This window comes from Pipra filicauda, unplaced genomic scaffold, assembly GCF_003945595.2.
Source record: "Pipra filicauda isolate LSUMZ 115617 unplaced genomic scaffold, ASM394559v2 scaffold21_size4447388_pilon, whole genome shotgun sequence".
Taxonomy (NCBI): Eukaryota; Metazoa; Chordata; class Aves; order Passeriformes; family Pipridae; genus Pipra; species Pipra filicauda.
Window position 1 is genome coordinate 3,048,663 of NW_024104332.1, and position 13,490 is coordinate 3,062,152.

Consider the following 13,490-nt stretch of genomic DNA (forward strand, 5'->3'; position numbering starts at 1 on the left):
TGTCTCCGGGAGTGGGCGGGATCTCGATTGGTTCGCGGGGCGGTGGGCGGGGCTCCGGTGCCGCCATGAGCGTGGTGCTGCGGAACGCTCAGCGCTCCGTGCCCGTGCGCCGGGCCCCGCTCCGCCGCGCTGTATGCGCCCTGCGCGCCGCCCTGGGCGCCTCCCGCTTCGATGTGGGGCTCGTCTGCGCCGGCAACGCGCTGATGCAGCGTCTGAACGGCGCCTACCGACAGCGCCCGGAGCCCACCGACGTCCTGTCCTTCCCGTTCCACCAGGTGGCGGCGGGGGAGTTGCCGCGGCCGCGCTGCCGCGGCGAGTACAACCTGGGGGACATCTTCCTGGGCGTGGAGTACATCCACCAGCAGTGCCGCGACGCCGGGGAGGACTTTGAGGGCGTGCTGGTGGTGAGCGCCGGGCGGGCGGGCGGGCGGGCGCGACCGGTCAGTCACACAGCGCGCTGTGCTCTCCCCCCGCGCAGGTGACGGCAGCCCACGGACTGTGCCACTTGCTCGGCTACCGGCACGACACGAAACCCGCGTGGGAGCAGGTGCGGAGCGCGCCGGGGGAGGGCGCGGGGGGCGTGCGCGGTCCGGGCTGGCGCGGAGCGAAGCCCCCGCTAACTAGGGGCTCTCCCGGCGGCGCTGACCGCGGCTGCTCCCGCAGATGTACCAGAAGGAAGCGCAGATCCTGGAGGAGCTGAACCGCCTTACTGGCTCCCGGCTGCGGCCCCTCACCGCCGGCCTCTTCTGAGGGACCGCCCCGGACGTGGCGTGGAGGGGATGGCGGCGCAGGGGCCCCGTGGCCGCCTCGCCTCGTCGCTGCCGCGGCTGCTGCTCGGCCTGGCCGCGCTCGCCGTGCCGCCGCCGCCCGCCGCCGCCCCCGAGCCGCCGCCCGCCGCCCTCCGCGCCGGCCACGCCGCCTCCTCGCTGCCCGCCGCCGCCACCGCCCCGCGCACCAGGTGAGCGCCGCCGGACGCCGCCGGGGAGAAGCGAAAAGCCTCCAACAAAGCCTTTTAAGCGCTAATTTAGTCCGTGTTCCTTGGTCCTCTTACCATTCTTCCTCAGGCAGAGGGTTCCCAACTATCAGGCTGTAACGTCGTTGTTGATCTTCTCTGTGTTTTCTGGTTACTCCGACATGTCTTTAGTGGACCACAAATCTAAGATCCCCGATGTCCAATCTTCACCTCCCTCAGGCTTTTGTTTATTGAAGCTTATTGGAGCTAGTCCAGAGAAACTCAAAGCTTCAGTGGTTTAAAGAGCAAACTGTCAAGAGTCTGTGCAAAGAAACCTAGCCACCAGCTGCCATTAATTAAAATTTAGGAAAGTTACAGTATTTCTAACGTGAGAAGTGGCAGCACCACTGGCCCCCACCGTGTCCAGCCCCAGGTCGATCCTGCCCACCAGCATCACATGCCCCTCATGTCTCCCGAGGGGACATGGTGGGTCCCTTGTGCAGGTGACCCGCTGTGTCTCTGAACCGTGATTTGGTAAAGGGCCTCCTTCACCTGCTAGTGCTTTTTTGGGTCGTTTCTGGAAGATGTCGTCAAGGGAACCCACCAACTGCCAGTTGCACCCTTTTCCCCTGCTCCTCTGGAACGTGTCCTCCTGCCTTTATGTTCATCTCACACGAATTAGCCTGGGTAACACGCCAGTAGTTTCACTGTTCTCACCACACACCACGTTGCTCTCAGGGTGAGCAAGACGTCTGAGGGGTTCTCTCCTTGGCCCGCCACATCCTGCCCCACTGCAGGAAAGGCTCGTGGCATGTGCCACCTTGATGATGCCCCGTGAGGAGAACACAGTGGCCCTCCCAGCCCCTGCAGCACACGCTGCTCTGCCTTCCCTTACTTCTTCTCCTTCCACCTTCTGAGTGCCACAAACTCACGAAAGAGGAACAGTTTCCATCCCAACAGAGTTTGCATCATGTGATCAGGGGGTAAATGTAGACCACGTAAAAGTTTCGAGCTCATCCCCAAAGTAATGGCATTCCTTTGTTTTCCCCAGATACCTTTTGTACGATGTAAATCCCCCTGAAGGGTTCAACCTTCGCAGAGACGTCTACGTTCGCATTGCTTCCCTTGTAAAGACCCTGCGGAAAAGTGAAAACTGGGTGTTAGTCCTGCCTCCTTGGGGGAGGCTTTATCACTGGCAGAGCCCCGATATCCTTCAGGTCCGGATCCCTTGGTCTGAGTTCTTTGATATCCCAAGCCTCAACAGGAACATCCCTGTCATTGAATATGAGCAGTTCCTTGCAGGTGGAGTATAGGATCATGCAGTTCTACAATTGACTAAATGTTTCCGATGGTTTCTTCACAGGTTTGTCCTTATAGAGGGCTTTTAGCCTTACATGTGAAATAATAAAAAGGTTTGAGGGGGTGAGAGAATGGCTGGGAAGGAGTTTTACTGAGTTACAAAACCGCTAGGATGAAATAATCCAATTATTTCGCAACTTCTTTGATGTCAACTTCCTATGGTCCCCAGAGACAGACAGTTAACACGTGTGGTTAAATTCAGAGATTTCTGCCTGGTTTTGACCATAGATTTGCACTCCCATGGTCACACCGTTGTGTTTGGCACATTACATCATACAGAGCTGGGTGGGAGTAGCAGGTGGTCACATTGCCTGACCCTTTCAACTTTTCTGGCTCACACAGAATTTATTTTCCATTTTTTAGAGAGAAAGCAGGGAAGAGAGAGGAGTGTCATACTGGCGTTTCTAGCAGGTTTTTAACTGCAAGTGATGCTAGTTCATACCTTTCTCGTGTGGGTTTTCATGCTCACAAATCCTTTGCTTTGCCTTCTGCTCAGAGTCAGGTGGGCCCTTTATTGAACAGATTTATGTGCTACAAGGCTACGCAGAAGGATGGAAAGAAGGAACATGGGAAGAAAAAATCAATGAAAGGCCATGCATTGATCAGCTGATGTATTCTAAGGACAAACACGAGTACTACAGGTAACATCTAGCAGTCCTTTTGATCTTCTTTTCAGTGGTATTCAGTGAGACAGTTGCCTGCTTTTAACAAAATAGACTGGTGTGGTTGTTGCAATGTTATCTGTGAATCCCTGAATGCTCGGGGTTCACGTTTTTTAAAAAAAAACATAAATAATAAGGTGTATTGATATGAGAAAATCTAACTTTAGAAACTTGTTGTTCCACACAAAAACGGTAAAAAGGAGGTGGCTGGTTTGCTGGCATTATATATTGTCTTTATAGGATGTACTGTTTATTATTTTTGTTATGTATATGACGTTAATTTAAAATACACGCCTGTGAACCAATCCTTGGTGTTCCCTTTTAGGGGCTGGTTCTGGGGTTACGAGGAAACACGAGGCCTAACCGTCTCTTGTTTGTCTGTCCAAGGATCTGCTTCCATTGTGGCGCCCATCCTTCTGAAGAACACTTCAGCGCAGTGAGTTGCCTTGTCTTACTATTTATTGTTGTCTTGTGTGCCCACAAACCTATTGCCAGGTGTGAAGAGCAGGGGGAACTTAAAGGCTGCATCCCACTGTTGTGCTACTTCATCGCTGAGTTGCTGAAAACCATTGAAATCATTACAGAAGGGATTTACACTGTCAGAAATGCTTAACTGTGAATTCGGTGAAGTGCTACAGCGCTAAAATGTAAGAGGAAATAGCCTTTAGCGCCTTTAAATTCTCTCTCAGGTAGCTAAATGTCCTTGCCATCCTGTGTTTGCCTTTCCTTTCTTTACTCTTTACGTGGTGCTGGGTCAAGAGGGAATAAACAGAGTGGAATCGGTGTTTCTCAGGCCGGGATCTCAGATGGTGAGGTGCAGTGCCTGGTCTCCTGTGGCATCCATCCTCAGTGCTGTGAGCTGGGTTTAGAGAAGGCAAGCAGCAAGTTTCGTCTTTCTGATGAGAGCAGTGGGGATCTGTAGTACCTCCTACGGGGAGCAGAGGAAGCAAAGTGCTGTTTTTTTAACAGGAATGTTCTTCTGTTGTAGGAGTTCCACCTTAATCCTGGCCAGTGGCAGCACGGTTCCCTTCTCCCTCCAGTGGGCTGTGGGTCACAATTTGCCTTCTAGAGAACAGATTGGCAGCTTGTCCCTCATTCCCTGTGCTCCCTTTGCAAACAGATCATAGCCTGTGCTTTATCCTAGCAAATGTATAAACACATGGTATAATGTAAATTCTATTCCTAAGGGAACTGCACGCAGTTTTACCATTTTTAATAGGTCAGTGATGTTAGACAGAGCTGAAAACCTTCTTCATGACCACTACGGAGGGAAAGATTACTGGAATGTGAGTATTTTTCAGTTAGCTTCTCTGGACTTTTTACTTGCCTCTGCTAAATATTCAGTAACCTCTGTGAGCTTGAGTTTTGCCTCAGGTTTCTTTTCTTGGAAGTAACTTGTGTCTTATGTTTCAGCAAGATGTGCTAGAGATGGTCCTCAAGCTGCTGTGGATTAATGTAACACAGGAGTTTGTCCTCTTTTGTCCCTAAAGACCCAGTGCTGCAGGGCATGGTGTTTAGAAGGCCCTCCCCTGTACAACACATCTACAATCAGAGGGGAGCAGTTCTTGTTTAGTCAACCTCAAGGTTAGACTTTTCAAAAGAATTCCCAGAAGTGCTCAGTATTGTCCCAGCTCTCTCCCCATCATCTTCAATGGCAAAATTCCCACGGGTTTCAAGGTAACTGGTCACCTCCCAAGGGTGTATGGTAAAGTAATTCCTATGCTCAAAGCTTTAAGAAAAAGTTAAGGCTTAGCCACAGGAAAATTATGTGGAGTGCTTGATATAATTAAAACTGTTAAGAGAAAATGACTCATATAATACTACAAAACAAGTTACACAGACCTCAGTCTTGTAAGATGTGAGCATCTGGCTATTCACTTGGGATATAGCATATTTTTCAGAAATGGACCAAACAGTAGTTTTCTAACCTTGTACTTTTCATTGAGAGTGACTTTCCAAACAGAGAAATGCAGCCCACAGATCATTTTTGAGTCTGACTTGTAGTCCTGTAAAAGCAGACCTGAAATCCACATGGATCCATAACACACATTCTTAGCAGTGGCACTTTAAATGTTGCCTCAGTGGGTTTGCCTCATGTCCAAACAGAAAGTCACTCACTGCAGCTTGGGCCCAGGGCCTCTTCTCTTTCCATACCCCTCTGAGAAGCATCTCTCCCTTCTCTGTTTCTTTGCAGACAAAAAGGGAGAAATATGGAAAGAGTGGCAGTATCAGACATGTAGATTTGAAACACATTCTTCTAAGAGAAGGGGAGCCAGGTACAGAGAGCACACACTTCCTGAAGTGTATCAGTGGAGCTCACACATTCACCTGTTATCTCTTTTACACATGCTGTTGCAAAATAAGTGTCCACACAGACCAGCTGCTGTCAGGGGAGTGGTTTGTGCTTGGGAGAGGCTCGGCACAGCAATACTGCCTGGGTGCCAAATGTGGTGTGGCAGTCACACAGTCCAACAGGATGAAGCTCAGACATGTTTGACACAAGCATAGCATCCAAAGATGTTCATTGCCCTGCACTGCCATGGGTTTGCTGCCTCTTGGGCATACCATTCATCACACCTCAGGGAAGGTATCCCATGACCTGACTCGACAGGGAGGAAAAATCTCACTTTGAACTGCAGCATGAGTGTTCTGCAGCAGACAGCGTGTACATCCTCCCTGATGTCAGTGTTTTGCTGGAGGATTTGGGATGGAGTGAAACCACCCCAGCTGGCAACCAAACCTCAGGCAGCTGCTCGCTTACTCCCCCACCAGCAGGATTGAGAATTGGAAGGGTAAAAGCTGGAAAATTCATGGGTTGAGATAAAGACAGTTTAATGGGGAAAGCAGAAAAGGCCTGGAGTCTTTTTGTTGCATTTCTTTGGTGCCCATCAGACGATAGACTTGCATAAAATGAAGAATTAGGCCAAACTGCCAAGTGTCCTCTGTAAGCAGCGTAAGTGCTGGGATTTCCTTCATTCTGTTGTGTGTGCCTGTTAATAAAAGGGCTATATATGACTGTGTGTAATGGTAACTGCATCACAGGAACTTGGAAAGGGTTGTTATCCATAGGTTAAGGACATAACCCTTTTTTTGTCACTTTTCCACTGAATTTGACAGGAATGTCTGTGGCTAGATGCTTAATTTTTTTTAAAGCAGGTTTTATTCTTACACGTGTTTTGCAAACTAAAGTCTTTGCCCAGCTTTTGTTTCCAAAAGTGAGGTGCATTGCTAGAGTGTTTAATTTGGTATATTATGTGTTCTGTTGTGTAAGTAACTGAAGTCTACTCCCTACACCTGTGTGTTGCAGGGGCAGTTGAGCGTGCTGGTTATAAATGTGATTGTAATTAGAATTAAACAGTTATGTCTCGGATGAAAGGTTAGAAATTGTTGCTTATATTGCTGCATGGACGTGCCAGAAGTTACCACATTCTGAAGTGCTGTGTATGTGCAGCTTTCTCCATTTCTCATTTTTAGCTCTCCCTTTTTCTGACTTGGCCTCTGTTCTTATTCCCCCAGACCCGTCGGAGCATGGTGTTTGCTAAACACCTCCGTGTGGTGGGAGACGAGTTTAGAAGGAAGTATCTTCAATCCACGGATGAGGCAGACAGGACTCATTACAAGGAGGACTGGACACAGATGAAGGTAAAATCATGACAGTCTGTTTCCCATAAGAAATGTAATTTTTACTTCATTTGTGTACTCCTGGCTATGTGCTGCAGGGCGTGTTGGAAGACACAGGTGAGTCTAACTCTCCTGCTCACACCAGGGCAGACAGGCATGTTCCTTGTGCACCTTCTCCCCATGTGCCATGAGTTAACGGAGTCTGTTGAGGGGTGCCTGGTTCTGGGTGTCAGATCTTTGCTGCCCTCATTTCGGTAAAGGAAACTTGAATTGCTTCTTGCATTCAGCGTCATGAGTGGGTGGGAAGTTCAGCTGCAAACTGCCAGCTGAGGATTTATTTGGTCAAGGAGAGCATTTTTTGCTTACAAAGACTTCATGCTCTAGTTTCTCTTGTGTGATGCAGGCCATCCAGAGATCAAAACGTTGCAACGAGTGTCCCAAACTACTCCCAGTCCTTATTTTGAAATTTCTTTCTGCAACTAGAGTGATTCAGTGCCTTATCCAGAGATGATGCATTCTGGCCTTTTTGGTGTGAATGTATAGTGGCGCTCTCAAGTTTTAAAGTTTAGTGGTCTTTCTCTCGTAGGTTAAGACGGGCACAGCTCTAGGTGGTCCATACCTTGGGGTTCATCTCAGAAGGAAAGACTTCATTTGGGGTCACAGAGAAGATGTGCCTTCCCTGCAAGGAGCAGTAAAGAAAATCCGCAGCCTCTTGGAGATGCTTAAACTTGAAAAAGTTTTTGTAGCCACTGATGCTGTCGAGGAGGGTAGGTAGATCCCACTCACTTCAGGATTGATAACTTCTGACAATGAGTGCTGCCATTACCACTTCACTTTTATAAATGACTGGGATCAATGCCTCCATCACCGAATGGGAATTGAGCAGGTCTGGACAGCTGTATCCTTCCAGCTTGAGAAGTTGGTATCAAACCATTCATTTAGTATTTCCCATGGAAGGTTTGACAGTCTCTACAGTGGGGAATCGTGAGTTGAATTTGCCTATTCCTTCTCCTCTTTCTTCCATCCCACATTTTCTCTGGTAGGAAGGGTCCTCTGAAGTCTCCCACCCAGCCTTCCCCTTGGCTGCCCCTGGCTATGTGTGGCCAAGGCTTAGAAACCCACAATGGTGGGCTTTCCCCCACCAGTCCTTATCCCAGGGCTGCACTCCCATCCCAGTAGTATCGAGGGATCTGTTTCGATACATGATGTTAGAATAACTCTGCAAGGCATGGCACCTGCAGCCTTAAGTTTGCTGCCAAGAAAGGCCTCTCGGTACACCTGCCCTGTAGTGAGGCTAATGGGACTAATCTGTTCTTGCAGACTTCCCCGTGTCCTCAGAATTGGCCCCCTCAGCACTGTGATCCTGCCCCACCGGTTCCCCTCCCCACCCACCATTCTGTGAATTACTGTGTTGTAAAATCTCTCAGTGGATTTTGGTGTCACTTGCTTTGTAACTCTTCACCCAGGGTTTTCTTAGACACATCACGTGACAGCAGCGGGTTGTTCTTCATAATGTCAAGATAAAATTGTGTCTTTCCTTTTCTCAGAGATTGAATTGCTCAAGAAACTGCTGCCTGAGATGGTGAGGTTTGAACCCTCTTGGGAGGAGCTGGAACTCTATAAGGATGGGGGCTTGGCCGTGATTGACCAGTGGATTTGTGCACATGCAAGGTAGTGAACCTGACTTTTTATTTAAGGAGCCAAATCTTAATGTCACTGTCACAAAACTGAATATGATTTTTGGCCCAGCTGTAGTTCTTTACAAATCATATAAGATATATAATTGCGATGTATATAATAGATGTATAATAGTTATATTGTGTATAGAGATGATGATCATTTCATTATTGTATCATTTCAATGAACAGTAAAGTTGGTCCCCCTCACAAACCCTTTCTGATCTTTTTCACAGGTATTTTATAGGCACCTCAGTTTCAACATTTTCCTTCCGAATCCATGAGGAAAGAGAGATCTTGGGATTTGACCCAAAAACAACTTACAACCGATTTTGTGGTGAAACAGAGAAAAACTGTGAGCAGCCAACTCACTGGAAAATTGTCTATTAAATACAGAGAAATACAAGGGCTTCAGTAATCATAGAATCAGCTGGGTTGGAAGGGACCTCCGAGATCATCAAGTCCAACCCTTGATCCGCTACTGCTGCGGTTACTAGGCCATGGCACTAAATGCACATCCAGTCTCTTTTTAAAAATCTCCAGGGACGGAGAATCCACCACTTCCCTGGGCAGCCCATTCCAATGGCTGACCACCCTCTCTGTAAAGAAATTCTTTCTAATATCTAACCTAAACCTCCCCTGGCACAGCTTAGACCGAGCCCTCTTGTCTTACTGATAGTTGCCTGGGAAAAGAGACCAACCCCCACCTGGCTACACCCTCCTTTCAGGGAGTTGTAGAGAGTGAGGAGGTCTCCCCTGAACCTCCTCTTCTCCAGGCTGAACAGCCCCAGCTCCCTCAGCCTCTCCTCATAGGACTTGTGCTCAAGTCCCTTCACCAGCCTCATTGCCCTCCTCTGGACCTGCTCCAGGACCTCAATATCCTTCCTGAACTGAGGGGCCCAGAACTGGACACAGTACTCCAGGTGTGGCCTCACCAACGCTGAGTACAGGGGAAGAATCACTTCCTTGGACCTGTTTGCCACACTGTTCCTGATACAGGCCAGGATGCCGTTGACCTTCTTGGCCACCTGGGCACACTGTTGGCTCATGTTCAGCTTCCTATCAATCCAAACTCCCAGGTCCCTCTCTGTCTGGCTGCTCTCCAGCCACTCTGTCCCCAGCCTGTAGCACTGCTGGGGGTTGTTGTGGCCAAAGTGCAGGACCCGGCACTTGGCCTTGTTGAACCTCATCCCCTTGGAATCAGCCCAACTCTCCAACCTATCCAGGTCCCTCTGCAGAGCCCTCCTGCCTTCCAGCTGATCGACACTCCCCCCCAGCTTAGTGTCATATTGTGAGAGCTCAAAAGAATAAGGAAGAACTATGGGGAAATACCTCCCTTGGACCAAACTATGATGCAGCCCTGTACTCTCAGTTCCTGCTCCCCTTCCAATAGGAAGAGTGCGACATGGGGGGGCTGTACTGCTCAGTCACTCTCTGTCTCTGGACCTCTCAGCATTTTTACGTGGTAGCCTCCTGGGGCAGAGGCAGCTTCCTCGCTCCTGGGGCAGACCTCCCTCTTGGCTGCTGCACATGGGTCCCCTCTGGAGCTGTGGAGCTGCGTGCTGGGAGGTGGCAAAGCAATGCCTGGGATGCAGCTCTTTAAACCAGATTCACCTACTGGAGCATTTCTTACCTGTCCATGGTTCCCTGTGAGGGTCCACAGTCATTTTTAGATAGAAGGACAGGAGAGCTCTTGTCCATGTCCCAGGGTGTGCTCACCTTGGGAGCACACACTCCAAGAGGAACCGAGCTACCACAGGAATCAAGGCAGGCAGGGACTGCTCCTGCTCCCAGGGAAGAGTCTGCAGCACCCACCCCTTGGGTACTCACCTTCCGGTGAGGGCACATTGCCCGACAGAGAAAGAGGTTGGCGCCTGGTGGAGCAGGGCCAAGGTGCTACTCTCCTGAGGCAGCTCTCTCTGCCTCACACAGCAGAGTCTCCATGGCCAGGCTGCAGGAGCTCGGTGCATTCAGCACATGCAGCTGGAAATCAGGCACGGCTGCTCTCCCTCTCGGGAGGTTGGTTCAGGACCTGAGATTTCCACTGGTTTGTTTCCACAAAGGAAAGAGACACAAGGGAATACCTTTGCTGCAGTGCTGTGCTCAGAGTCAATCAGCCTCCACATGGTCATGACAGCTCTATGGGCCCAGAGCTCTGGCTCAGCAGGCTCTGGGCCACAGCCCCATGGCCTGGGCAGCCGTGGGGGCCCAGGCTGGCCCACAGCCCTGCCCCTGCCCCTGGCCGACAGAACCCAGCGGACGTGCCCCGCCAGGGACCCCTTGCCCTCCTTGTCCCCAGCCAGGCCAGCCTGGCCCCCTTGGCGCTGTCCCCACCCTCCCGCCCAGGCCTCCAGCCCTTCTGCCGCAGGCACGGCAGACGCCCCGGGCAAGCGCCACAGCAGCCGGCCAACACCTGGGCAGGACACAGATGGCACTTCCTGCCTGGGACAGGGCTTCTGGCCATCTCCAAGGACCTTTGGCTCAGGGATCCCCACAGCTCCAGCCTTTGCCCAGCTGCTCTGCTGCAAGCTTGGAGGCTTCAGCACAGCACCACCAAAAGCCAAGAGGACTTAGGGCTCTTTCTCTTCTCACTGAACACCTGGGCAAGCGTTGCTGAGCACAAGGACCCTTTTTCCCCTCTTCCCCAATGCCCTGTGCAAACTGGGCACCAAAAAACACTTCTGAGCTTCTGTATGTGACAAGAGGAATTTTATATTCCCATGCTGGGGTAAAGGAAAGTGCCTGAAGAGGAGGGGTCTTCCTTGCAGGCTCACGTGGCCCCAGCAGACACCGCTTCCCACATCAAGCCTCCCCAGAGCTCAGGCAGCACAGCCACAAACTGCCCCGCAGAGCAGGACAGCTCTTGCAGGCCCCGCACAGCCAGTCTGGCGGCTGCTGCAGTCTGGAGGATGGAGCTCTGAGCAGCTTCAATCACATAGCAGCTCTGACGCGCCAGGCTTGAGATGTCAAGGCTGGTGTCATTCCGCATACGCTGAAGGGGTGCAACAGGGAGGAACAGAGCCAAGGTCAGAGCCTGGATCTGTGGCGACCCAAGAAGCTCCTCCAGCCAGGGCCATTTCACCCAGTTCTTGCCATGGCCAGGAGGGAGCAGGGCCCAACGGGATCAGCCGGAAGGCGCTGGCCACCAATACCCCCCGTGCCCCTGAAATCTCTCTCCGCTCTGCCCAAGCTGTCTCTCATCCGTGCAGGGAGCAGAGCCCTCCACAGCCGGGACAGGATTGCAGCTCCCTGCCCAGGCTCCGTGCTCCTCCCGCCAGCCCCCGCTGACACCGCGCTGCCCTCACTCACTCTCGATGATGTCCTGCAGCTCTTCAGGCTGTCCCCGCACGTACCTCCCGGCCATCCCTGGGAACACAGATCCTGTCAGGGCCCCAGCGGCACAGCTCCCCCCCGCCGGCGCTGCCGGCCCGGCCACGCACCCTCCTGCCCTGGCAGAGCTGAGCCCGGGGCCGTCCCGCCTCGGGACGCCCCAGGGCTGGGCTGGCACAGGGCGGCAGCCACCAGGGCACTCGGGGCTCCCCAGCACATCCCTGGGCCGCATCCTGCTGCCGCTGCAGCAGCCGGGGCTGGGGCCCAGCTGCAGCGGGGCGGGGAGGGACCTTGTGGCTCACCCATGAACCTGAGGGCCGCCTCTCGCAGGGGCTCCTGTGGGCTCTCCAGGTATGGCAAAGCCTGGCGCAGGTACTCGGCCACTCGGCTCCAGTCTTTTTCCAGCTGGAGAGAGCAGCAGGGCATGGAGGGAAGAGTTGGCTGGGGCTCTGCCCCTTGGCCGGGAGCTGCCTGCGCCCAGCACTGGCCTCCCCTGCCCGCACGCCCCAGGCAAGGCAGCAGTGTGTGGGGTGCAGGCTGCTGTCCCGCAGGCGGCTGCAGCAGTGGGCAGGGGCACAGTGCCAGCCCCACACTCTGAGCGTCGGGGACTGGGGGCTGCTCCAGCCTGGGGCTGGGGCTTCATGGCCGTCCTTACCAGGCACTTGCTGAACTTCCACAGCTCCTTCCTCTTCACTACCTTCTTCAGGTCCTTTCTCTTCAGGAAGCCGGCCACACAAAGCAGCGCTTCCCCAGAGGCCTGCAGAGCAACAAGCACTGGGAGATGGCACCACGGCCCAGGGCAAAGGACCCGTGTCCCTGGAGCAAGGCCAGCAGGAGGCTGGAGCCCATCAGGTGCCAGGGCAGGAGGCAGCCCAGCCCCCTGCCACGGGGACACCAGAGCCCACAAGTGCTCACCTCTGCCACTCTCTGGTTCTCATCGTGGCAGTGGAAGAAGAGTGGAAGCAGGCTCTGGCGCACGTGTGGCTTCAGGGCCTTTTTTCCCTCTTTCTCCCCTGTCACCATCACCCCACGGAAGAGGAGGATGGAGGACAGCTGCACACTGCTGTCAGCCTGGTGGAAATAAAAAGACCTCAGCACTGGCTTCTCCAGGCCCACCTGGGCACAGGCCTGAAAATCCACAAGGCACAAAGTTTCCTGCCAGCACCCGTTGCCTGTGGCTGCGGGGCACAGAGCCTTACGTTGTCGAAGAGCGGCTGCAGCGCCTCAGCCAGCTGCAGGGCGGTGGGGCTGGAGAGCTGGATGTCTTTATCGGAGAACAGAAAGCCGAGGATGCTGACAGTCCTCCGGACCAGCTCTCCATCAGCGTCCCACAGGAGCTGCATGAGGCTTTCAGTCAGGCTGCTGTCAGAGACTGAAATGTTTGATGATTTATGCATTCTAGGAGACTTTTGCAGGCTTTTGACTTGCATTATACCTCTGATGAGCAATCCGGCCCCTCCCTCCCTCCAGTGCTGAAGGTGTGAAGCCCTGAAAAGGCAAGAGCCGAGCTTGCAGGCTTTTGACTGTTGCATTGTACCTCTGATGGCCCATAGGAGCCCATCCCCCCACCTCTGCCAGTCGGGAAAAGGGCGGGAACCAGGTCAGACACAGAAAACTCTTGCACAGAGCCCAGGGAGAGTTTGGAGGCTTGAGGCATGGCCCGTGACACTGACCATGGATATAATAACTCATAACTTCTTGGAGTGTGGGGGCTTCCCTCCTTCCCTCCTTCCCCCCGGCAGATCAAGGCCGCCACTTCAACTGACAGACATGGAAGCTGCAACCACCAAGTTTCATCGCTGGACCCCGTGGGCGGTGACTATAGACATCTGTCCACTCTCAGCTTTTCTCTCCCTTACTCTTATCCTGCCTTTCTCTCCCCTATGCATT

The 13,490-nt window shown here is 52.7% G+C and overlaps 3 protein-coding genes across 3 annotated transcripts; 2 read left to right on the forward strand and 1 right to left on the reverse strand.

Annotated features, from left to right (window-relative positions):
• The first annotated feature begins 10 nt into the window (after window positions 1-10).
• Window positions 11-769, forward strand: YBEY (ybeY metalloendoribonuclease). The gene is made up of 3 exons (XM_027752052.2): window positions 11-404; window positions 479-547; window positions 664-769. Exons 1-3 carry the CDS (start codon window positions 66-68, stop codon window positions 748-750), a joined length of 495 nt encoding a protein of 164 aa, XP_027607853.1. The 5' UTR covers window positions 11-65; the 3' UTR covers window positions 751-769.
• POFUT2 (protein O-fucosyltransferase 2) lies at window positions 766-8,676 on the forward strand. The gene is made up of 9 exons (XM_027752023.2): window positions 766-958; window positions 2,004-2,254; window positions 2,808-2,952; window positions 3,299-3,409; window positions 4,193-4,259; window positions 6,490-6,615; window positions 7,181-7,361; window positions 8,142-8,265; window positions 8,507-8,676. Exons 1-9 carry the CDS (start codon window positions 780-782, stop codon window positions 8,658-8,660), a joined length of 1,338 nt encoding a protein of 445 aa, XP_027607824.1. The 5' UTR covers window positions 766-779; the 3' UTR covers window positions 8,661-8,676.
• A 2,286-nt stretch (window positions 8,677-10,962) lies between these two features.
• LOC114004232 (maestro heat-like repeat-containing protein family member 6) lies at window positions 10,963-13,302 on the reverse strand. Its single transcript, XM_027752049.2, has 6 exons — window positions 12,800-13,302; window positions 12,516-12,671; window positions 12,256-12,357; window positions 11,903-12,005; window positions 11,580-11,636; window positions 10,963-11,270 (listed from the first exon to the last, which is right to left on the reverse strand). Exons 1-6 carry the CDS (start codon window positions 13,130-13,132, stop codon window positions 11,041-11,043), a joined length of 981 nt encoding a protein of 326 aa, XP_027607850.2. The 5' UTR covers window positions 13,133-13,302; the 3' UTR covers window positions 10,963-11,040.
• Between the last annotated feature and the right edge of the window lie 188 nt (window positions 13,303-13,490).